At 38.7% G+C, this 23,709-nt stretch overlaps 1 protein-coding gene across 1 annotated transcript; it reads left to right on the top strand.

Annotated features, from left to right (window-relative positions):
* The first annotated feature begins 5,014 nt into the window (after nucleotides 1–5,014).
* Nucleotides 5,015–12,732, top strand: TMEM17 (transmembrane protein 17). Its single transcript, XM_053691681.1, has 4 exons — nucleotides 5,015–5,172; nucleotides 5,367–5,470; nucleotides 8,011–8,124; nucleotides 11,442–12,732. Exons 1-4 carry the CDS (start codon nucleotides 5,049–5,051, stop codon nucleotides 11,673–11,675), a joined length of 576 nt encoding a protein of 191 aa, XP_053547656.1. The 5' UTR covers nucleotides 5,015–5,048; the 3' UTR covers nucleotides 11,676–12,732.
* Nucleotides 12,733–23,709: the final 10,977 nt, after the last annotated feature.

The following is a 23,709-nucleotide window of genomic DNA, read 5'->3' as shown; positions in this document are numbered from 1 at the left end:
GATTTCAATACTAAAGATAAAGTCTTCCTAGCAAATGGGAAAAGTATTACAGCTGAAGGTAATGGTCAAGGGTTCCTGACTTGCATCACACCATCAGGAGGTAAGCAAAGCATTCTAGTAAAGAATGTTCTGTACGTCCCAAGTTTAGAAGGAAGCCTCCTATCAGTAAAAACTCTTGCTAACAATGGACTCACAGTTCAGTTCCAAGGCAATGAATGCACAATTCGAAACAGGAAACAAATTCTAGCAAAAGGAAGATTGAACGAATACCTGTACAAACTTATCACTGAAAGGAAGCAAGCCAAAACAGCCATTCATAATCCACACAACAAATGGATCCACCTGTGGCACAGGCGATTAGGGCATCGAAACCCAGAGGCCATAAAGGAACTTGCAAAGGAAGGTTTATCAGAAGACATGATAATTTTGCCTTGTGACATGCTCATGAAGTGCACATGTTGTATCAAAGCAAAGGCCACACGTACCCCACTTCCACAAGCCAGTCAAAGAAAAACCACTCACCCCATGGAACTCATACACAGTGATGTGTGTGGACCAATGAAAACCCCCACACCCGGCGGGAACAGATATTTACTGACTTTCATTGACGATTATTCCAGGTACACAACAACATATCTGATGAAGCACAAAAGTGAGACATCAGAGAAACTTCAATAATTTATAGCTACATTCAGCAATAAATTTCAATGGAAACCAGGAACAATATGTACCGACAACGGAGGGGAATATATGAGTAAGGAAGTGGAGTCATACATGAAGAAACAAGGCATTATACACCAAACGACTGTACCATACACTCCTGAGCAAAATGGTGTTGCAGAAAGGAAAAATCGCACCCTCATAGAAATGGCAAGATGCATGCTTTCAGACGCCAATTTACCTAACCAGTACTGGGGTGAAGCAATAATGACTGCAACATACTTACAGAACAGGCTATCATCAAAAACTATTGAGAGCACCCCATATGAAATGTGGAATGGATCAAAACCTAGTATGGGACATATTAGAGTGTTTGGATGTAAAGCATATGCCCATGTTCCAAGTGAGAAACGCTCCAAATTAGAGAACACAGCCATAGAAGGCATTCTTATGGGCTACAGTGAACAAAGTAAAGGCTATAGAATTCTTCATCCAAAGACCAACAAGATCACAATAAGCCACAGTGTTTATTTTGATGAAAGTCAAACATCAGAAAAAATGTCCCTCGAAAGCCATAAAGAGAACCTCTCCACTGAATCAGCAAGAGATGCTGACCAAAATGAAGCTGTACAGGAGACAGAGCAAGAAGTGGAGCTCACAATAGAAAAAACAGCTACTCACAAACCAATAGAACCCACTGAACAACCAGAAATCAGAAAATCAACTCGGGTGACGAAAGGTATACCACCCCGCAAGCTGTCATACATCGCTAAGACACATGAAACACTCGAACCAACATCCTGGGAAGATATTGAAAAATTGCCAAAAAGGGAAGCCAACCAATGGAGAAAAGCAGCCGAAGAAGAAATAAAATCACTTCAGGAAAACAAAACCTGGACACTCACTGAGCTCCCCCCCGGTCGCAAAGCTATAGGAAGCAAATGGACTTTTAAAGTAAAATACGATGCAGAAGGAAATATCCACAGATACAAGGCAAGATTAGTTGCAAAGGGATATTCACAGAAATTTGGAGAAGATTATGATGAAACTTTTGCTCCAGTTGTAAAACACTCCACCATCAGAGCGCTCCTTAGCATTGCAGCCGGAAAGGGAATGCAAGTGAGGCACCTGGACGTCAAAACTGCTTTCCTATATGGAGACATCAAAGAGGATCTCTACATGGAACAGCCACCTGGATTTGAGAGGGAACCGAACCTTCTATGCAAACTTCAAAAGAGCATCTATGGACTAAAGCAAGCTGCGAGAATGTGGAATGAAAAAGTGAATGAAGTACTCATGAAACAAGGATTCTCAAGAAGCAAAGCAGATCCATGTCTATATTCAAAGCATCAAGAAAACAAATGGATATACATCCTAATTTATGTTGATGACATCATAACTTGTTTTGAACAAGAAGGGGACTATGACCAAATAGTTCATATATTAAACCAGAACTTTGAGATTAAAGAACTAGGGAACATCACTTATTATTTAGGAATCCAAATAGAAAGGGAAGAGGATGGAAGCTATCTTCTTAACCAAAGTCAGAAAATTACAGAAATATTAGAGCAATTTCACATGCAAGATGCAAAAGAGGTGAAAACACCTATGGAACCAGATTACCTGAAAAACAACGGAATAGAAAACTTGTTACCCAATAATGACAATTACCGCAGGGCAATTGGAAAATTGCTATACATTGCCACCGTGACAAGACCAGACATTGCCGCAGCAATAGGTATACTCTGTAGAAAAGTTGCGACACCATGTCAACGCGACTGGAATGCAGTAAAGAGGGTGATACAGTACCTAAAAGGAACAATTTGGATGAAGCTGCGACTGCCAGCAACATCAAACCCAAAACTAATTGGATATGTTGATGCTGATTGGGCCGGAGATACCACTGACCGCAAATCTACAAGTGGTTACATCTTCCAGTATGGAGAAGGAACAATAAGTTGGTCCAGTCGAAAACAAGCGACTGTTGCACTCTCTTCAACGGAAGCAGAATATATAGCAGCAGCACATGCATGTCAAGAAGCAATTTGGATTTGTCAACTTTTTCAAGACATGGGACTGGATGTGTCTAAACCCATACCAATTCTTGAAGACAACCAAGGGTGTATAAAGTTGACACAATCAGAAAGAGTGAATCCTCGAACCAAGCACATTGATGTAAAATATCATTTACTCAGGGACATGCAAGAACAAGGTATTATTGACATTCAATACTGCCCATCGGAAGAGATGACTGCAGACGCACTCACAAAGCCGTTGCCAAAGGAACGGCATTGTTTTCTTCAAAAGAAACTGAATGTTGTGTAATTATGTACATGCCATTGAGAAGGGGTGTTGGGAAATACAACAGCATGTACTATACCACATGTATGAACAACATTGATGCTGTAGATGGCGCTGTTCAGTTTAGATTGCTGATTGTTTATATCTGTGATCTTGTTCATTCTTTTATACAGGAAGGAAGTTGTTTTTTAATCTCTATTGTGTTTTTTCCTCCTCTGTGTGTGCTGACTATAGTTTTACAAGTCCTTTGGTATGTTCCAAATATTGCTGATGCATCTGTACAAGTAAAGCCTAATGCAGTTTTCTTTAAAAGCTTCCAGTGTCTTTTTGATACATACACCAACAGTGCCAACCTTGCCACTTTATATATTTTAGCTTTTCTAAGTACGTAAATAGTATTTTAAAACAGTTAAAATCCTTTGGGCCACTAATTTCTTTGTGGTTATATAGGGTGTGAGCCCCTTTATATAATCCACATGTTTTCAGACTGTCCCAAAGAATTATATGGTAAAGAAAACCTTTCAAAATAGCAGTAACTTATTTAGAAAAGGTAAAATATGTGATTTGACAAGGTTGGCACCAGTTTGTTTGTCATAAAAAGAGTTGGGCCAGGCTGAGAAAATGTCTGCCCTATGAAGGGCCTCACACCCTGTATATATCCACACAGAAATTAGTGGCCCACAGGATTTTAAACCTTTTTAAATACAAATTACTTATTTAAAAAAGGAAAATTATATGAAGTGGTAAGGTTGGCACCAATATGTATGCCATAAAGAGCGTTGGGCCAGGCTGATAACATGTCTGTCCTATGATGGGTTCACACCCTGTATATATCCACAAAGAAATAATAGACCAAAAGGATTTAAATTCTTTCAAATTACCAGCTACTTATTTAGAAAAGGTAAAATATATGAGATGGCAAGTTTGGCACCAGTTTGTTTGCTATAAAAAGCATTGGGCCAGGCTGAGAACATGTCTGCACTATGAAGGGGCTCATGCCCTATAAATATCCACACATAAATGAGTGGCCCAAAGGATTTTAAACCTTTTTAAATACCAATTACTTATTTAGGAAAGGAAAAATATATGAAGTGGCAAGGTTGGCACCAATTTGTTTGCCATAAAAAGCATTGGGCCAGGCGGCTGATAACATGTCTATCCTATGAAGGAGTTCATGCCCTGTATATATCCCCACAGAAATTAGTGGCCCAAAGGATTTTAACCCTTTTTAAATACCAATTATTAATTTAGAAAAGGTAAAATATATGAAGTGTCAGATTGTTTGCCTTAAAAAGCATTGGGCCAGGCTAAAAATATGTCTATTCTATGAAGGGGATAACTCCCTGTATATCAACACAGAAATGAGTGATCCAAATGATTTAAATATTTTTAAAATACCAGTTACTTACACAGAAAAGGTAAAATATAAGAAGTGACAAGGTTGGCACCAGATTGTTTGCCATACAGAGCCTTGGGCCAGGCTGATAACGTCTGTCCTATGATAGGTTCATGCCCTGTATATATCCACACAGAAAATGAGTGACCCAAAAGATTTTAACCCTTTTAAAATACCAGTTACTTATTCAAAACATAATAAAAATTGTGCCATGTTTGCCATGTTTATTGTAATATAAGATTATTTTTTTTATATAAAATGTAAGTTTGTTTAGGTTTTTGGAAAGTGTATTATTTTATTTAAACTAAAAAAAATGTAGATATTTTGTTTACAAAGCTTTATTTTACAAATTGCTGAATAAGAAGCTGACTGAATAAGAAGCCAACTTCAGCTTTGTACATCTTGCAGCTTTCTTGTTCTGAATGTTTATTCACAGTGGTTACCTTATAAATGAAAATCAGCATAAACCACTGTGAGTGAACATTAAGAACTAGAAAACAGCAAAATGTTTAGTTTTCAGAATGATTGTGTCTATTTGGTGACGTGTTACATTAAAGTTGATTAAAAAAAAAAAAAAGCAAACAAAAAAACCCTTTCAGTGGAGGTCACATGTTTCCTGTTTAGGGTGGAGCTCCAGTCTGGAGCCAGATAGTTACCTTTATTTTGCTTCTGTGTTTTGTGTTACATTGCTATGGCAACATCTAAAATGGCTCTCCCCGGTGCAGTTCGTCGGCAGCTTGATACTCTCACAAGAAATGTACTTAATGAAGTCAGAAGAACTGTTCCTGACCAGTTTGGGGAGGGTGAACCACACGGTATGAGTGGGAGCTGTGAAACTGCCACAGAAGCTGCAAACTATTACTACAGGATGCAGCTTGGCAGCTAGGGGGTTAAAAGTATTTCCTCTCCTGTATTGGGTGTTGTGTATAATATAATTATAGAAGAAACAGTCAGTCCTTTGAAAATGAGTAATGTTTATTTTATAAAAGCCGTTTTTTCCCTGTTCCAGAAGTAGAATTGGTTTCCAGTTTACCCCTGCAGATGTCGCTCTACTTCAACTCATTCTACTTTCCCTTTTGGTGGATTAGTTATGTTTTAATGCTCCAGCTAAAGGTACAAATATATGATCTGCTTGATTGTGTCCTGTACTGGAGTGATCACTGCACAGTTAGCTGAATATATTTGATCTGTAGTCAAGTGGTTTTAAATTGGCATCCTAGTAAAATGGTTTTTGGGGCTTAAAGGGATATGAAACCCTTTTTTTTTTCTTTCATGATTTAGACAGAGCCTGCAATTTTAAGCAGCTTTCTAATTTACTCCTATTTTGTATCAGAACAATGTATAATAAAAGTAAATTAGAAAGTTGCATAAAATTGCATGCTCTATCTGAATCATGAAGAAAAAAAAATTGGGTTTCATATCCCTGTAACATTTTACCCTGAATTGAGACAACAAAGGTGCTGTGCTAACTTTCACATATAGGGCAAGGATGCCATAGTTCATACATAGAATAGTTGTCATGCAGTGCTGGCCCTGGGCTATCGCTATTAGCTATACTGCTCACTGCTAGCAACATGCTTCCTACAAATTGCTATTTTAGATTATCTCCAATTTGGGCACACACTAGGGTTGCCCTCTCAACCATGTTTTCCTGGACACTTATGAATTACACATGCATAGTTGCCAACATTTCAAAAAAATTCCAGGGACACTTTGCAGCAGAGCAAGCAAGCGGGTTACTGGAGTATTGACGACCTACTGTTCAACTGCTCCGCCCACTCAGTTCTGCAATCAAAACACACACATTTGAAAGTAATAGTATAATTTAGACTTATCCATAGTTTATTATACAGATTACAGCACCAAGCTCTTACACCTACCCAGTCTCTGGAACACATTCTGGGCATACAATACAGCATCAAAATTAGAAAGACAAATAATATGTGAACCCATTCAATAATAATAATATTCCATTAGGAATTAATTATATTTAAATAATACACTATATCTATTTATCATCTATCTATCTATCTATCTATCTATCTGTATATATGTATGTGTGTGTGTGTGTATATATATATATATATATATATATATATAACAAATGTTGTGCAAAAGAGATTTTCAGGGACAAAATAAATACAGGGACATACAACAAAATCCAGGGACTGTCCCTGGAAATCAGGGACTGTTGGCAACTATGCACATGCTGCAGGGAGGAACACGAATAGTACTGTCTAGGATCACTATTCGTGTGTTGTCCAGGTGCGCAGTGCATGTTGCCATCTGCACACCCTGCAGCATGTGTAATTCATAAGTGTGCAGGAAATCATGGCCGAGGTGGCAACCCTAGCACACGCTCAAAAAGTCTGTCAAACCTGTTTAGGGCACCACATTTGAAGTGGAATAGGTCACTTTTTTATATGAAATATATATTACAAACATTACATGCTCTAATTCTTTATGCAACCCTGCAACTATATTTTAACACTGCAACTGCCGCTGCTGATTAGGTCTGCTGCAGTTTCCACTTGGTACCAGCAATTCTCTGAACCCTTTCTAGATCATGCAGCAGTAAGAGTAAAAATGTTATTTTAAAATGAATATTGTTTCTGGTCACTTTGAAATGGCTGCCAAGCTCTGCCCACTGATGACATCACAATCTGGGCTGCATTAAAGTCTTTTTTTTTAGTTACAAAAGACTCACTAATTGGATTCAACATACTGGCAATGCTATTCAGCAGAGTGTAGCTGCAGCCCGGATCGTGATGTCATCAGTGGGCGGAACTTGGCGGCCATTTCAAAGTGATCGGAAACAACAGTCATTTTAAAATAACTTTTTTTACTGTTACTGCTGCATAACATAGAAGGGGTGGTGCAGGAGGATATTTGCAGCTTAAAGTGAAGGTCAATTTTGATGAATTAGTGCCCGGTGTTTATAAACCTATTAAAAAATAAGGGCACTTTAATTACTCAAAATTGACATTTCACTCCTTTTCTTCAAAAACATACTTTTTAATCCTGAAAGCTGCTCCAGCGATTCCCCCGGCCGTCGGAAGCCTCTACTTATGTCTGAAAGGATGAATCCGGCTTCCTCCAATAACGGCTTTCCCCCCCCCCCCGGGGTATCATGGCCTGATGCAACGCCGTGATTGGAGGAAGCTGGATTCGTCATTTTGAACCCGCAAAGAGGGCTTGCGACGGTCGGAGGAAGCGTTGCAGCAGCTTTAAGGATTAAAAGGTAGGTTTTTGAAGGAAAGGAGTGCAATGTCAATTTTGATGAATTATTAAAGTGCCCTTGTTATTAATAGGTTTATTAAAAACCGGGCACTAATTCATCCAAATTGACCTTCACTTTAATCTAAAGTAAGACTTTGAAAGAAATGAGTATCAAAATTGGTTATCACAAATCTTAGTGATCTTTGGCTAGGATTTTTACAGAAACACCAATATCTAAGCTTTATTGCCTATTTTAATACAAACACACAGATTTATACGTATGTGTATGTGTATGTGTATGTGTATGTGTATATATATATATATATATATATATATATATCTATCAAAGCCAGTGTGCCTGTTACATTTTGTGTTTTAAGTTGGATGTAGTCAAAGCTGCAATAAAGTTGATATGTCATATGTTGTTTTTGTAGTACCAGCTGCTTCCCGAGCACTATAAATTCATCTTGGTGACTCTTCTCATCCTAATGTCTGTTATTGAAGTAATTCGGCTTTACCTGGGATACAGTGGAAACCTGCAAGAAAAGGTGTGTATTTCTATCTGTTATTTATATTTACCCTTACAGTTTAGGTAAAATATACAAGAGGCTCGGATACATTGTTCTAGATGTGCATATGCCACATAATACATTAAAGAGAGAAAATGGATGTATATGTAAAGGAACTAATAAGTAAAACAAGTGTTATATTTTTCTTTTATTACGCAATCAGTTGTAATAGTCACATTTGTTTTCCCTTTTTGAGAGCTCCATTCTTGTCATAAATAAGTGTAAAGTGATTACCATTTAGCTGTATTACAAAACCGCAATAATCCAATGAAGAATATGAGGAGCCATAGTAAACCCATTTGCAAGCTCCTCATTACTGAAAGGGCTTGAGCTTTGAAAGATTACGACGCAAGAAATATTATCTATCAAGGTACTATAAGCGAAACGCTGCATGCTAACTTCAGGACTTTGGATATCACGACCGCGTTCATTTCTTCTACCATTAGACTTTAATGGAGCATGCATTAAAAAAACCAAAAAAAAAACCTATTATATATATATATATATATATATATATATATATATATATATATATATATATATATATATATAATTTTTTTGTAAATATATATTTATACCTATATATCTTTATGAAAAATACCAAGAACATTTTCTTCTAAATGAAGAACATTGGAATGTAAAATATTTACAGTAAATACATATTTAAAAAAAAATATATATTTAAAAAATTATGTTTTATTGTATTTGACTGGAAATGGCTCCAAAGTGTGCATTTATGTATGTATGTATAATATATATATATATATATATATATATATATATATATATATATATATATATATATATATATATATATATATATATATATATATATATATATTCTTCTGTTTACGTGAGTGCACACTATAGAAGCAATATATATATATATATATATATATATATATATATATATATATATATCTCTATATATCTATATATATATCTATATCTATCACTGTATATGTACACATACTTTATAGCCTTTTCCAGTCAAACACCTTTTCATATACCATATACATTTTTAACTCTTTTTTTAATGTGTTGTGTTTGCTCCTTATTCTTTTTTAACCCTTACACTTTACGCAAGTTCTTCACTCATGCTAACCCGACAAGCGCAAATTTTATTTGCACTCGAGCATATCCATTTGCTTTCAACTTGTAATACGGGCAAAAGTTAGCGAGGTCTATTGCTTATTGCATCCCATGCTAACATTACACACCACTTGTAATCTAGTCCATGATTGAGATTCACCTAAAGGTGGTTGACTCACTAAAATCATAATCTTCATTATGAAGGACATTATTTAAAGGAACGCATACAGATGGATTATAATAGCAACATATTAAAAGTTATGATTATGTTTATGTCATTAAGCAAATACACATAATGTGCTTCAAGAGCTCATGCTTTGAAAGGCAGAGGAGTGGCATATATGCATAGCAACCAATCATCAGACATGTTTAGCTCAGGATCAACAATGTATTGTTGATTCAGATCTAATTTTTAATGTGTTTAACCGCTTGCCTTGCTGGGGTGAAACACATATGTATAGCTGTTTAACTTAGGGCAATGCCCTACAAAAGGCCCTTTTAAGGGCTATTGGTAGTTTTAGTTTAGATTAGGGTGTGCTTTTTTTTGGGGGGGGGGGGGGGCTTTTTTATTTTCATAGGGATTAGGTTTAATTTTTAAAATTTTTGATAATTTTTTTTTTTTTTCTGTAATTTTTTTTGTTACGTGTTTTTTCGTTAATATTTAGTGCGGGCGGTTGCGTGTTTTGTTTTTTTTACCTAATGCTTTGTTTGCCTACACTGCATCCAGGTGGATTCTTTTGGCTGCCTCGCGCTGCCAACATTCCTTTGAGGATGGGTGCGCAACTGGTGACGGACGTGTTACAAACGCGATTATAGTATAGATTCCCCAGTTTTGCATAACGAACGCCGTTATAGAAATATACTTTTTACCTCTGTATCTAAGCTTCTGCTGACTGCCTCCTTATCTCAGATCTTTTGACAGACTTGCATTTCAGGAAATTAGTGCTGACTCTTAACACTGTGCTCACACACGTGAAGTTATTTATCTAAACACATGAACTAACGCCCTCTAGCTGTGAAAACCTGTCAAATGCATTCAGATGAGATGCGGCCTTCAAGGGCTTAGAAATTCGCATATGAGCCTACCTAGGTTTAGCTTTCAACTTAGAATAGCAAGAGAAGAAAGCAAATTTGATGATAAAAGTAAATTAGAAAGTTGTTTAAAATTACATGCACTATCTGAATTATGAAAGTTTAATTTGGACTTTACTATCCCTTTAATTAAGAGGTGGGAAAATATCTAGTCAGTGATTTACTGTAAATATTATAAAATACAAATAGGATTTCTAGATAAATACTAAGCATTAATACATAGCTGTAGCTTGTTTTCCTGTCATGCATGTGATGTTAGCATTACAGACATGGATGCATATTATTTATATTCCCTTTATATTAAAAACTATGGGGCCGATTTATCAAATGTCTGTCTGTCCTACATTATCCTCTCAGCTGATCGTGTCCGACAGACATCGCTGAATACCAACAGCATACGCTGTCGGCATTTAACATTGCACAAGCAGTTCTGGTGCAATGCCGCCCCCTGCAGATTTGTGACCAATCGGCTGCTAGCAGGGGGTGTCAATCAGCCCGATCGTACACAATCGGGCGGATTGATGTCCACAGCCTTAGAGGAGGCTTACGAGTTAAGGAGCAGCGGTCTTAAAGGGACACTGAACTCAAATTTTTTCTTTTGTAATTCAGAAAGAGCATGCGATTTTAAGCAACGTTCTAATTTACTCATATTATAAATTTTTCTTCGTTCTCTTGCTATCATTATTTGAAAAAGAAGGCATCTAAGCTTTTTTTGGTTTCAGTATTCTGGACAGCACTTTTTTATTGGTGGATGAATTTATCCACCAATCAGCAAGGACAACCCAGGTTGTTCACCAAAAATGGGCCGGCATCTAAACTTAGATTCTTGCATTTCAAATAAAGATACCAAGAGAATGAAGAAAATTTGATAATAGGAGTAAATTAGAAATTTGCTTAAAATGTCATGCTCAATCTGAATCACGAAAGAAAATTTTTGGGTACAGTGTCCCTTTAAGACCGCTGCATCTTAATTCCTGTTTCCAGCGAGCCCGAAGGACCCGCGGAAACAGGGCGATTAGGGGCCATTCGGCCGTTGTTAAATCAGCCCCAATATGTATATGGTTCTTTCCTTGGTTTTACTCTCATTTTGTATCTTTTCATCCCTTCCTCAGGTTCCCGAGTTGGCTGGGTTTTGGTTGCTCAGTCTTCTGCTACAGCTACCCCTGGTGCTTTTTCTTTTGTGTGACCCAGGCCTTATGCTTCTTCCTCTGGAGCTTGCTACACATGTAATTCTGACTGCATTCCTGGTTTGTGAGATTCCCCTGTCTTTCTTCACTTTGCGTAGAAGCACAAGACACCTAGCTGGGAGATTTCACCAGCTTGGGAGCTCTGAGGTACAGGCCTGAATCGGACAGCTACAAGAAAGAGATAACAACACTGCCCATTGGGAGAGACAGATCAATTGGTTAATCGCAGAATAAAAGCTTCATCATAGTGAAATGTCGGACATAAGAGTGGACAACTGGAAAAAGTTGAGCTTGTGCCTGAAGACGCCAGTTCAAGACTGACTTCAGAAAGAAGTGGAGCAAAAGGTTGGCTTCTGGGAAAATTTTCAAGAGACTAAAAATTGGAGAAGCAAATGAAATTCTAGGAGTAAGTTGTGCTCGGAGAATCAGCACTTTAGTAGAGAAACACGAATGCTCATGGAGAATTAGTTGAGTGCAAATGTTAGTCATTGGGATGTGAGCGATAGAGAAACTGATGGGCCATAAACAGAATGGTAACTGACTCACTGGTTGTCACATCAGTCAAGGGACAACTATGCTCATTGAGAGAGTCAGTTGGGCAAGATGGCTAGTCTTGCGGAAATGAGATGCAACTACATACCAGAGCTTAAAGATGGGTCTTGGGGGTCAGTTTATGTAGGTGCGAGCGGACATGATCCGATATAGCGTATCATGTCCGCTGCACATCGATGAAAGCGGAGTGGATCGGTAGCAGCATCCGCTGCTTCATAAATCAACCCCATTGTGTGAGACCAAGGCAACTAAATACCGAGCTTTGCAATGGAGGAACAGAAATAATGTGTAAGCTAAAGATATACTGACAATTTAAGTTAAGTTAAAATGTGTTTTAGGGGATCTTAAAACCTTAGTTTGCCTTTCTATACCTTATATGCCATGGCACATTCATTCCTCAAGTGCATTTGAAAATATGATCATTGCTATTCTGATATAATGAAGACTCATCCGCTCTTCTATCTAGATAACTAAGCATTTGTTGGATTTCGCACTAATACAATATACCTGATGCACCATCAAACTCAAAATCGACTCTCATATTTACTTAAGGAAAATAAAACTTCATTTTAATATCCATTCACAACTGTTTTTATAGTTAACATTTGTTTTTTAATGAACACTAAAATGATTGATAATCTATTAATAAAAATGTTCTCTAAAAGTAGCTTTTCAAGACTTTTTGTATTATCCATAATTGCCTGCTCACAGTTATAACCTTAGTGCACCACAGATCAGTCTCTTGTCTGTAATCCATAGTCACACGTTGTTACTTTTTTTTTCTCATCCTGTATTTGCTCACTTTTTACAAAATCCTGCTAAAGACTAGGTATTTGGTATTTTTGGAGTTGGAAAACATTGGTGATACACTGTTTAGAATTAAAATCTCTCATGTATTCACCGATAACAACTTTCTGTGATACATATCACCTACGTACGGAATCCACACAGGCGTGTTTAGTATTACATAATCATATTGCCCTATGTAAACTCTTTTGTTGTTGTCACTGGTGAAAACAGTTTTAAAGGTTATATTTTACTTTTATAAATAACTTCCAAGTTGCAGCCCCCCCACCCGTTATAACAAACGGGTAGTAATATAAACAGTAGTCTTAAATTTAAATGTTAGAATATCTTTATAACTCAAATATTAATATAAAAGATATTAAATGGTACTGAAAACACCATTTGCTTATGAGTTTTTATGCATGCCCATAAAACATTACTATAACATGAATTTGATGCTTTGTACCTATGGACCTAAGGATTTTGTATCTTCCATATCCGAACCAAATTTCATTGACATTAGTGCTGCAGTCTTGGTTGTAGCTGTGAATAAAAAAACATAATTTATGCTTACCTGATAAATTCCTTTCTCCTGTAGTGTAGTCAGTCCACGGGTCATCCATTACTTATGGGATTATATCTCCTCCCTAACAGGAAGTGCAAGAGGATCACCCAAGCAGAGCTGCTATATAGCTCCTCCCCTCTACGTCATACCCAGTCATTCGACCGAAACCAAACGAGAAAGGAGAAACTATAGGGTGCAGTGGTGACTGGAGTTTAATTTAAAATTTAGACCTGCCGTAAAAACAGGGCGGGCCGTGGACTGACTACACTACAGGAGAAAGGAATTTATCAGGTAAGCATAAATTATGTTTTCTCCTGTTAAGTGTAGTCAGTCCACGGGTCATCCATTACTTATGGGATACCAATACCAAAGCTAAAAGTACACGGATGACGGGAGGGACAGGCAGGATCTTTACACGGAAGGAACCACTGCCTGAAGAACCTTTCTCCCAAAAACAGCCTCCGAAGAAGCAAAAGTGTCAAATTTGTAAAATTTTGAAAAGGTGTGAAGTGAAGACCAAGTTGCAGCCTTGCAAATCTGTTCAACAGAGGCCTCATTTTTAAAGGCCCAAGTGGAAGCCACAGCTCTGGTAGAATGAGCTGTAATTCTTTCAGGAGGCTGCTGTCCAGCAGTCTCATAGGCTAAACGTATTATGCTACGAAGCCAGAAGGAGAGAGAGGTAGCCGAAGCTTTTTGACCTCTCCTCTGTCCAGAATAAACGACAAACAGGGAAGAAGTTTGTCGAAAATCTTTAGTTGCCTGCAAATAAAATTTCAGGGCACGGACGACGTCCAGATTGTGCAGAAGTCGTTCCTTCTTTGAAGAAGGGTTAGGGCACAATGATGGAACAACAATCTCTTGATTGATATTCCTGTTAGTGACTACCTTAGGTAAGAACCCAGGTTTAGTACGCAGAACTACCTTGTCTGAATGAAAAATCAGATAAGGAGAATCACAATGTAAGGCCGATAACTCAGAGACTCTTCGAGCCGAGGAAATAGCCATTAAAAACAGAACTTTCCAAGATAACAGCTTGATATCAATGGAATGAAGGGGTTCAAACGGAACACCCTGCAAAACGTTAAGAACTAAGTTTAAGCTCCATGGCAGAGCAACAGTTTTAAACACAGGCTTAATCCTGGCCAAAGCCTGACAAAAAGCCAGAACGTCTGGAACTTCTGACAGATGTTTGTGTAAAAGGATGGACAGAGCTGAGATCTGTCCCTTTAACGAACTAGCAGATAAACCCTTTTCTAAACCTTCTTGTAGAAAAGACAATATCCTAGGAATCCTAACCTTACTCCATGAGTAACTCTTGGATTCGCACCAATGCAAGTATTTACGCCATATTTTATGGTAAATTTTCCTAGTAACAGGTTTCCTAGCCTGTATTAAGGTATCAATCACTGACTCCGAGAATCCACGCTTTGATAGAATCAAGTGTTCAATCTCCATGCAGTCAGCCTCAGAGAAATTAGATTTGGATGTTTGAACGGACCCTGAACCAGAAGGTCCTGTCTCAGAGGCAGAGACCATGGTGGACAGGATGACATGTCCACTAGATCTGCATACCAGGTCCTGCGTGGCCACGCAGGCGCTATTAGAATCACCGATGCTCTCTCCTGTTTGATCCTGGCAATCAATCGAGGAAGCATCGGGAAGGGTGGAAACACATAAGCCATGTTGAAGACCCAAGGTGCTGTCAGAGCATCTATCAGAACCGCTCCCGGGTCCCTGGACCTGGATCCGTAACAAGGAAGCTTGGTGTTCTGGCGAGACGCCATGAGATCCAGATCTGGTTTGCCCCAATGCCGAAGCAGTTGGACAAATACCTCCGGATGAAGTTCCCACTCCCCCGGATGAAAATTCTGGCGACTTAGGAAATCCGCCTCCCAGTTTTCCACGCCTGGGATGTGGATCGCTGACAGGTGGCAAGAGTGAGACTCTGCCCAGCGAATTATCTTCGAGACTTCCAACATCGCTAGGGAACTCCTCGTCCCTCCCTGATGGTTGATGTAAGCCACAGTCGTGATGTTGTCTGACTGAAATCTGATGAACCTCAGAGTTGCTAACTGAGGCCAAGCCAGAAGGGCATTGAGAACTGCTCTTAATTCCAGAATGTTTATTAGAAGGAGTCTCTCCTCCTGAGTCCATGATCCCTGAGCCTTCAGGGAATTCCAGACAGCGCCCCAACCTAGCAGGCTGGCGTCTGTTGTTACAACCGTCCAATCTGGCCTGCTGAAAGGCATCCCCCTGGACAGATGTGGCCGAGAAAGCCACCATAGAAGAGAATCTCTGGTCTCTTGATCCAGATTCAGCATAGGGGACAAATCTGAGTAATCCCCATTCCACTGACTTAGCATGCACAATTGTAGTGGTCTGAGATGCAGGCGTGCAAAAGGTACTATGTCCATTGCCGCTACCATTAAGCCGATTACCTCCATGCATTGAGCCACTGACGGGTGTTGAATGGAATGAAGGACACGGCAAGCATTTAGAAGTTTTGTTAACCTGTCCTCTGTCAGGTAAATTTTCATTTCCACAGAATCTATAAGAGTCCCCAAGAAGGGAACTCTTGTGAGTGGCAATAGAGAACTCTTTTCTACGTTCACCTTCCACCCATGCGACCTTAGAAATGCCAGAACTAACTTTGTATGAGACTTGGCAGTCTGGAAACTTGACGCTTGTATCAGAATGTCGTCTAGGTACGGAGCTACCGAAATTCCTCGCGGTCTTAGTACCGCCAGAAGAGAGCCCAGAACCTTTGTAAAGATTATTGGAGCCGTAGCTAACCCGAAGGGAAGAGCTACAAACTGGTAATGCCTGTTTAGGAAGGCAAACCTTAGGTACCGATAATGATCCTTGTGAATCGGTATGTGAAGGTAGGCATCTTTTAAATCCACTGTGGTCATGTACTGACCCCTTTGGATCATAGGTAAGATTGTCCGAATAGTTTCCATTTTGAACGATGGAACTCTTAGGAATTTGTTTAGGATTTTTAAGTCCAAGATTGGTCTGAAGGTTCCCTCTTTTTTGGGAACCACAAACAGATTTGAGTAAAACCCTTGTCGTTGTTCCGACCGCGGAACTGGGTGGATCACTCCCATTAGTAAAAGGTCTTGTACACAGCGTAGAAACGCCTCTTTCTTTATCTGGTTTGCTGACAACCTTGAAAGATGAAATCTCCCTTTTGGAGGAGAAGCTTTGAAGTCCAGAAGATATCCCTGAGATATGATCTCTAACGCCCAGGGATCCTGGACATCTCTTGCCCAAGCCTGGGCAAAGAGAGAAAGTCTGCCCCCCACTAGATCCGTTTCCGGATCGGGGGCCCTCACTTCATGCTGTCTTAGGGGCAGCAGCAGGCTTTCTGGCCTGCTTGCCCTTGTTCCAGGACTGGTTAGGTTTCCAGCCCTGTCTGTAGCGAGCAACAGTTCCTTCCTGTTTTGGAGCGGAGGAAGTTGATGCTGCTCCTGCCTTGAAGTTACGAAAGGCACGAAAATTAGACTGTCTAGCTCTTGGTTTGGCTCTGTCTTGAGGCAGGGCATGGCCCTTACCTCCAGTAATGTCAGCGATAATTTCTTTCAAACCGGGCCCGAATAATGTCTGCCCTTTGAAAGGTATGTTAAGCAATTTAGATTTAGAAGTCACATCGGCTGACCAGGATTTAAGCCACAGCGCTCTGCGCGCTTGAATGGCGAATCCGGAGTTCTTAGCCGTAAGTTTAGTTAAGTGTACTACGGCATCATAAATAAATGAATTAGCTAGCTTAAGGACTCTAAGCTTGTCTATAATCTCATCCAATGGAGCTGAGCTAATGGTGTCTTCTAGAGACTCAAACCAGAATGCCGCCGCAGCCGTGACAGGCGCAATGCATGCAAGGGGTTGTAATATAAAACCTTGTTGAACAAACATTTTCTTAAGGTAACCCTCTAACTTTTTATCCATTGGATCTGAAAAAGCACAGCTATCCTCCACCGGGATAGTGGTGCGCTTAGCCAGAGTAGAAACTGCTCCCTCCACCTTAGGGACCGTCTGCCATAAGTCCCGTGTGGTGGCGTCTATTGGAAACATTTTTCTAAATATAGGAGGGGGTGAAAAAGGCACACCGGGTCTATCCCACTCCTTGTTAACAATTTCTGTAAGCCTTTTAGGTATAGGAAAAACGTCAGTACACGTCGGTACCGCAAAATATTTATCCAGCCTACATATTTTCTCTGGGATTGCAACCGTGTTGCAATCATTCAGAGCCGCTAATACCTCCCCTAGTAATACACGGAGGTTCTCAAGCTTAAATTTAAAATTTGAAATGTCTGAGTCCAGTTTACTTGGATCAGATCCGTCACCCACAGAATGAAGCTCTCCGTCCTCATGTTCTGCAAATTGTGACGCAGTATCAGACATGGCTCTATTATTATCAGCGCACTCTGTTCTCACCCCAGAGTGGTCGCGTTTACCCCTAAATTCTGGCAATTTAGATAATACTTCAGTCATAACATTAGCCATGTCTTGCAAAGTGATTTGTATGGGCCGCCCTGATGTACTTGGCGCCACAATATCACCCACCTCCTGAGCGGGAGATGAAGGTACTGACACGTGAGGAGAGTTAGTCGGCATAACTTCCCCCTCGTTGTCTGGTGAAATTTTCTTTACATGTACAGATTGGCCTTTATTTAAAGTAGCATCAATGCAATTAGTACACAAATTTCTATTGGGCTCCACTTTGGCCTTTAAACATATTGCACAAAGAGATTCCTCTGTGTCAGACATGTTTAAACAAACTAGCAATGAAACTAGCAAGCTTGGAAAATACTTTTCAAATAAATTTACAAGCAATATAAAAAACGTTACTGTGCCTTTAAGAAGCACAAAAAACTGTCACAGTTGAAATAACAATGAACCAAATTAGTTATGGCAACCAATTTTTCACAGTAAATGCATTGTTAGCAAAGGAATGCACCCACCAGCAAATGGATGATTAACCCCTTAGTACCCAAAAGCGGATAACAAATTAATATAAACGTTTTTATCACAGTCAAAAACACAGTCTCACAGGTCTGCTGGGAGTGATTACCTCCCTCAAAACTAGTTTTGGAGACCCCTGGGCTCTGTAGAGACGTCCTGGATCATGGAGGAAGAAATAGGAAGACTGTGACTGAATTTTTACTGCGCAATAAAGCGCCAAAATAGGCCCCTCCCACTCATATTACAACAGTGGGGAAGCTCAGTAAACTGATTTTATTCATAAATAAACGATAGCCATGTGGAAAAATAATGCCCAAAAAGTTTTATCACCAAGTACCTCAGAGAAAAACGATTAACATGCCAGTAAACGTTTAAAAATAAAATTATGAAATGTTATTAATAAGCCTGCTGCTAGTCGCTTTCACTGCAGAGAAGGCTCAAATATAAGTTAAATGTATACAGTATTTTCTTAGTGAAGTTCCATTCCCTAGAAATACCTCAGTGTAAACATACATACATATCAGCCTGATACCAGTCGCTACTACTGCATTTAAGGCTGCACTTACATTACATCGGTATTAGCAGTATTTTCTCAGTCAATTCCACTCCTTAGAAAATAATATACTGCAACATACCTCCTTGCAGGTGAACCCTGCCCGCTGTCCCCTGTTCTGAAGTTACCTTACTCCTCAGAATGGCCGAGAACAGCAAATGGATCTTAGTTACGACCGCTAAGATCATACACAAACTCAGGTAGATTCTTCTTCTAATGCTGCCTGAGAAAAAACAACACACTCCGGTGCTGTTTAAAATAACAAACTTTTGATTGAAGAAATAAAAACTAAGTTTAACAACCACAGTCCTCTCACACGTCCTATCTATTAGTTAGGTGCAAGAGAATGACTGGGTATGACGTAGAGGGGAGGAGCTATATAGCAGCTCTGCTTGGGTGATCCTCTTGCACTTCCTGTTAGGGAGGAGATATAATCCCATAAGTAATGGATGACCCGTGGACTGACTACACTTAACAGGAGAAATGTGCCTTTCTCCATTAAAAATATTTTCACATTAATAACTTTAAAAATATTGAATAAATTGGCTTCAGGTGCTTAGAAGGAGCTGGTGCCTCAACGTTTGACTATATAAGCACAATTAAATAATGGAAGCAAACTGTATTTTGTTTTAATTGCATACTTTATCGGAATAATCAAAGTTTATTTTTGTCTTAGTATTAGTGTCCTTTAGCAGCTCAGCTAGCTCCCAGTATTGTATTGCTTCACTTTCAACAAAGGATACAAAGAGAACAAAACAATAATATAGATTACATTGGAAAGTTGTTTAAAATTGTATGTTCTATGTGACTCATGAAATACATATTTGCAGATTCGTGTTCCTTTAAAGCTTAAAGGGACCTTAAATTTATATATTAAAAGTATATAAAAGTTTTAAAGCAGTTAAAGTGGACACCCCATGAAAAAGCCGATAAGTTAAATATATAAACTAGCTCCTGCACATATCAAACAATCTCTGTTCAACACGTAGGAGGGTCGGGGTTCTAAATTCTATGGAATGCTTAATCTTAATAAAGGAATATTTATTATGAATAAATAAGAGAAACAGCAGATTTATGTAAACAAGGAGTTAGCAAACAAAAATACACAACGCAACAGTTTTTAAAATAAAAAAGGAGTAAAGATCAGAGAGTAATACTGTATTAGCTTAGATGTCTTTCCCAAGGTTTGTGTCTTAATAGGGACACCGTTTTCTGTCACTCTGTGTTGACATCTCCTCGGTAATAAAAAAGATTCTTCCTCAAAAAATTGCCTTTTTTAGATGGTCCTGATAAGAAGTTGTAAATAGCAGACACAGAAATACAGGACACAAAAAGAATAGAAACAAAAACGAACTCCTGCTTTGACATCTTAACCTCTTAAGGACATATGACGGAATTTTTCCGTCATAAAACAATTGAGCAAGCTGAAAGCTGTGTCCTTAAAGGGTTAAAATCATGAGGTCTTCATAACAAATGGCATTTACAATAAACAATGGGCAGGGGCGTATTAATGCATAGACCAACAAGGCCGGTGCATATGGCGGCAGATTTTGAGGGGCGGCACTTGGCCGCTGCACTAAATAAGTGACCACTTTCCAGGCTTTAACATTTTTTTACTGTTAACCCAGTCAGGGCAGGCGCTTGTGTAAGCAGCAGAGGAGCGCCTAGAGCGCGTACAACTTCCTCCTCCAACATTGCTATGTGGTTGTGCCGTGAGGCTAAGCCGCCTGAGACTGTGCACAGTGCAGTGTGGGGTCTGAGAGGGAAATTGTGCAGTCTGTGGATGACTGGTTTCCAGACCGGTACATACTGAAGTGACGTCTAGTGAAGAGGTAGGAGGGGTCTGACTGAGTAAGGGCAGGGGTCTGGGGGAGGCGAGGGCAGAATGTGCATGGCCCGGCCAGGGATTTGCACTGTTTTCACAGTGCCTGAGCGATGACCTCATTCAGTCACTTTTGAGGTGCTTCGAATCATACAGCAAAAATAAGAATATATATTTTACCGACACGGCCCGTGTCCCCTCTGCAGTAACCGGCAGCCCCAGCTTAACATAAGGTCAGTCAGTGTTCATTCCTTTATGCTCGGCTGGTTATTGATGACTATTGTACTATGTTTTGCTCTTAATTTGGCCAAACAGTATCCCTAGCTTGTCAGACAGGAAGGGGGCATGCCGCATACTGTTTGCTAAGTGGCAGACAGACTTGAAGGGAAGGTGACGATAAAAAGGGTTTCTAGGTGAATAAACCGTTGAGAACCTAAATACGCCACTGACAATGGGTGTTGAAATTTGTTGAAAAGGGTGCTTGTATTACAAGTGTTGAGTTAAATGGACAGTCTAGGCCAAAATAAACTTTCATGATTCAGATAGAGCATGTAATTTTAAACAATTTTCCAATTTACTTTTATCACCAATTTTGCTTTGTTCTCTTGGTATTCTTAGTTGAAAGCTTAACCTAGGAGGTTCATATGCTAATTTCTTAGACCTTGAAGCCCACCTCTTTCAGATTGCATTTTAACAGTTTTTCACCACTAGAGGGTGTTAGTTCACGTATTTCATATAGCTAACTTCTCGTGCACGAGCACAGTGTTATCTGGGAGCAGGCACTGATTGGCTAGACTGCAAGTCTGTCAAAAGAACTGAAAAAAGGGGCAGTTTGCAGAGGCTTAGATACAAGATAATCACAGAGGTTAAAAGTATATTATTATAACTGTGTTGGTTATGCAAAACTGGGGAATGGGTAATAAAGGGATTATCTTTTAAAACAATAAAAATTCTGGTGTAAAAAAATTCTGTCCCTTTAAGCATTGTCAGCACAATCCAAATTACTGTTACAAAATTTAGCCCTTTTTAAAGGGATATTAAACCCAATTTTTTTCTTTTATGTTTTAGATACAGCATGAAATTTTAAACAACTTTCTAATTTACTTCTATCATCTAATTTGCTTCATTCTCTTCATATCCTTTGTTGAAAAGCATATTTAAATAGGCTCAGTAGCTGCTGATTGGTGGCTGCACATAGATGCCTTGTGGCCTTGTGTGTTTGGCTCACCCATGTGCATTGCTATTTCTTTAACAAAGGATACATAAAGAATGAAGCAAATTAAATAATAGAAGTAAATTAGAAAGTTGTTTAAAATTGAATTTTCTATCTGAATTATGCAGGCACATCCCTTGATTGACAGCCAACTGTTAACTGTTCCACTGGAATTGGCAGATCGAATAACTAGGGAAATACCAACCTCTACTGTGTTTGACTCGGAAAGATTGTGAACACTGATTACATAAATAACAGTATGTATGTGTGTATATGTATATGTGTATATATGTATATGTGTATATATATACAGTATATATATATATATATATATATATATATATATATATAATGTATTTATTTTTTCTTATGGAATGAGAATTTTGGAAAGATTGGAGTCTACGCTGTAGCGGGTAGAGTTGACTTTTTTTTAAATTTATTTTTTTAGAAAAAAAGAGCTATAGCTATGAAGAATAAAAACAGTTTTCCAAGAGACAAACCAGCATAAAAATGATAACATGGAGATTGATCCTCAATTGCTCTGTAACAAAGACAACTGTTTCTGGCTCTGTCACTCGAACTAAATCTGTTAATCTGTCAGTAATGATATCATCTGGCATGTGTTACTTGTCATTAGAAGCTTTTCATTTGAATGTAAGTTTCATTTGTGATTAAAAAAAAATCTAATTTGAGTCATTTAACACATTTTCATGTATCTGGTCTGAAACACATCTTCAAATTCGCAATATACACACTTTAATTACTTATAATATTTCATATATTTTATAATCAATCCATCTGTAAAGGGAAATTCATCTGAAATAGTAATTCCCTATAAAAGGCATAAAGGGATAGGAAACCTAAAATATTTTTTATAACTCGTTCAGAACTTCTGTATAAGATTAAGGTATTTGTAATTGTTACCTTTTAACCCCATCCTGTCGGGAATCATTTGTCTACATTGGAAAAAAGTTCTGATGTAAACAAATGAGTAAAATTTGAAATCACACAATCGTTCATGAGATTGTGTGATTTCAATGATGGGATCTGGTCAGGGGGGAGTGCATATGATGCCAGGTATACCCCCCAGCCCGCAATCCCATATAGGAAGCGGCTAAGGTTTCAGGACAGCCGAAAGGTTAGGACATTCGATGCCGAATGTTCTAAAGGCAGGAAAGGGTTAATCATTTTTCTCCTTTTCTTGTAATTGTTATAAGAAAATTAATATTGTGCCATTTTCTTTCATATAATGATGATAGTTCAAATGGTCCATAAAGTGGGATATAATTTGAACCACTAGGAGGAGGCCAAGAACCCACACAAGCTTAAATTACCTCCTAACTGCCATCTCTCCTCAGTTTTTGTTCATAGCCTCCCATGAGAAGGTTAACTTAGAGGTGTTCCATCTTCTTGCTTATGGTTTAATGTTTTGGGGCTCAGATCAATATTAGACCCTTTATCCCTGGGACATATAATTCACCAATAAGACAGAAATGATTTCCAGCAAGCTGATTGATACAGAGACATAGGAATACCCTGTTATGTGTGTAGTATTTCCTTAGGGATTTCAGCCATAACTACTCTTATGCGTTGCAGGGACATGTCCCTCAGCATCCCCCTGTGGGATAATGGTATTTCCTCAGATATCAACTGCTGTACTTGTATAAGCACTGAATACAACTGCAGTTTGGTGACTGGTAAGCCAGTGGAGGGGTGCAACTTCAGGTAAGCCACTTACCA

The sequence above is a fragment of the Bombina bombina genome, chromosome 9, assembly GCF_027579735.1.
Source record: "Bombina bombina isolate aBomBom1 chromosome 9, aBomBom1.pri, whole genome shotgun sequence".
Classification (NCBI taxonomy): domain Eukaryota; kingdom Metazoa; phylum Chordata; class Amphibia; order Anura; family Bombinatoridae; genus Bombina; species Bombina bombina.
Note: the sequence above shows the minus strand (reverse complement) of the source record. Positions and strands in the feature narration are given on the sequence as shown.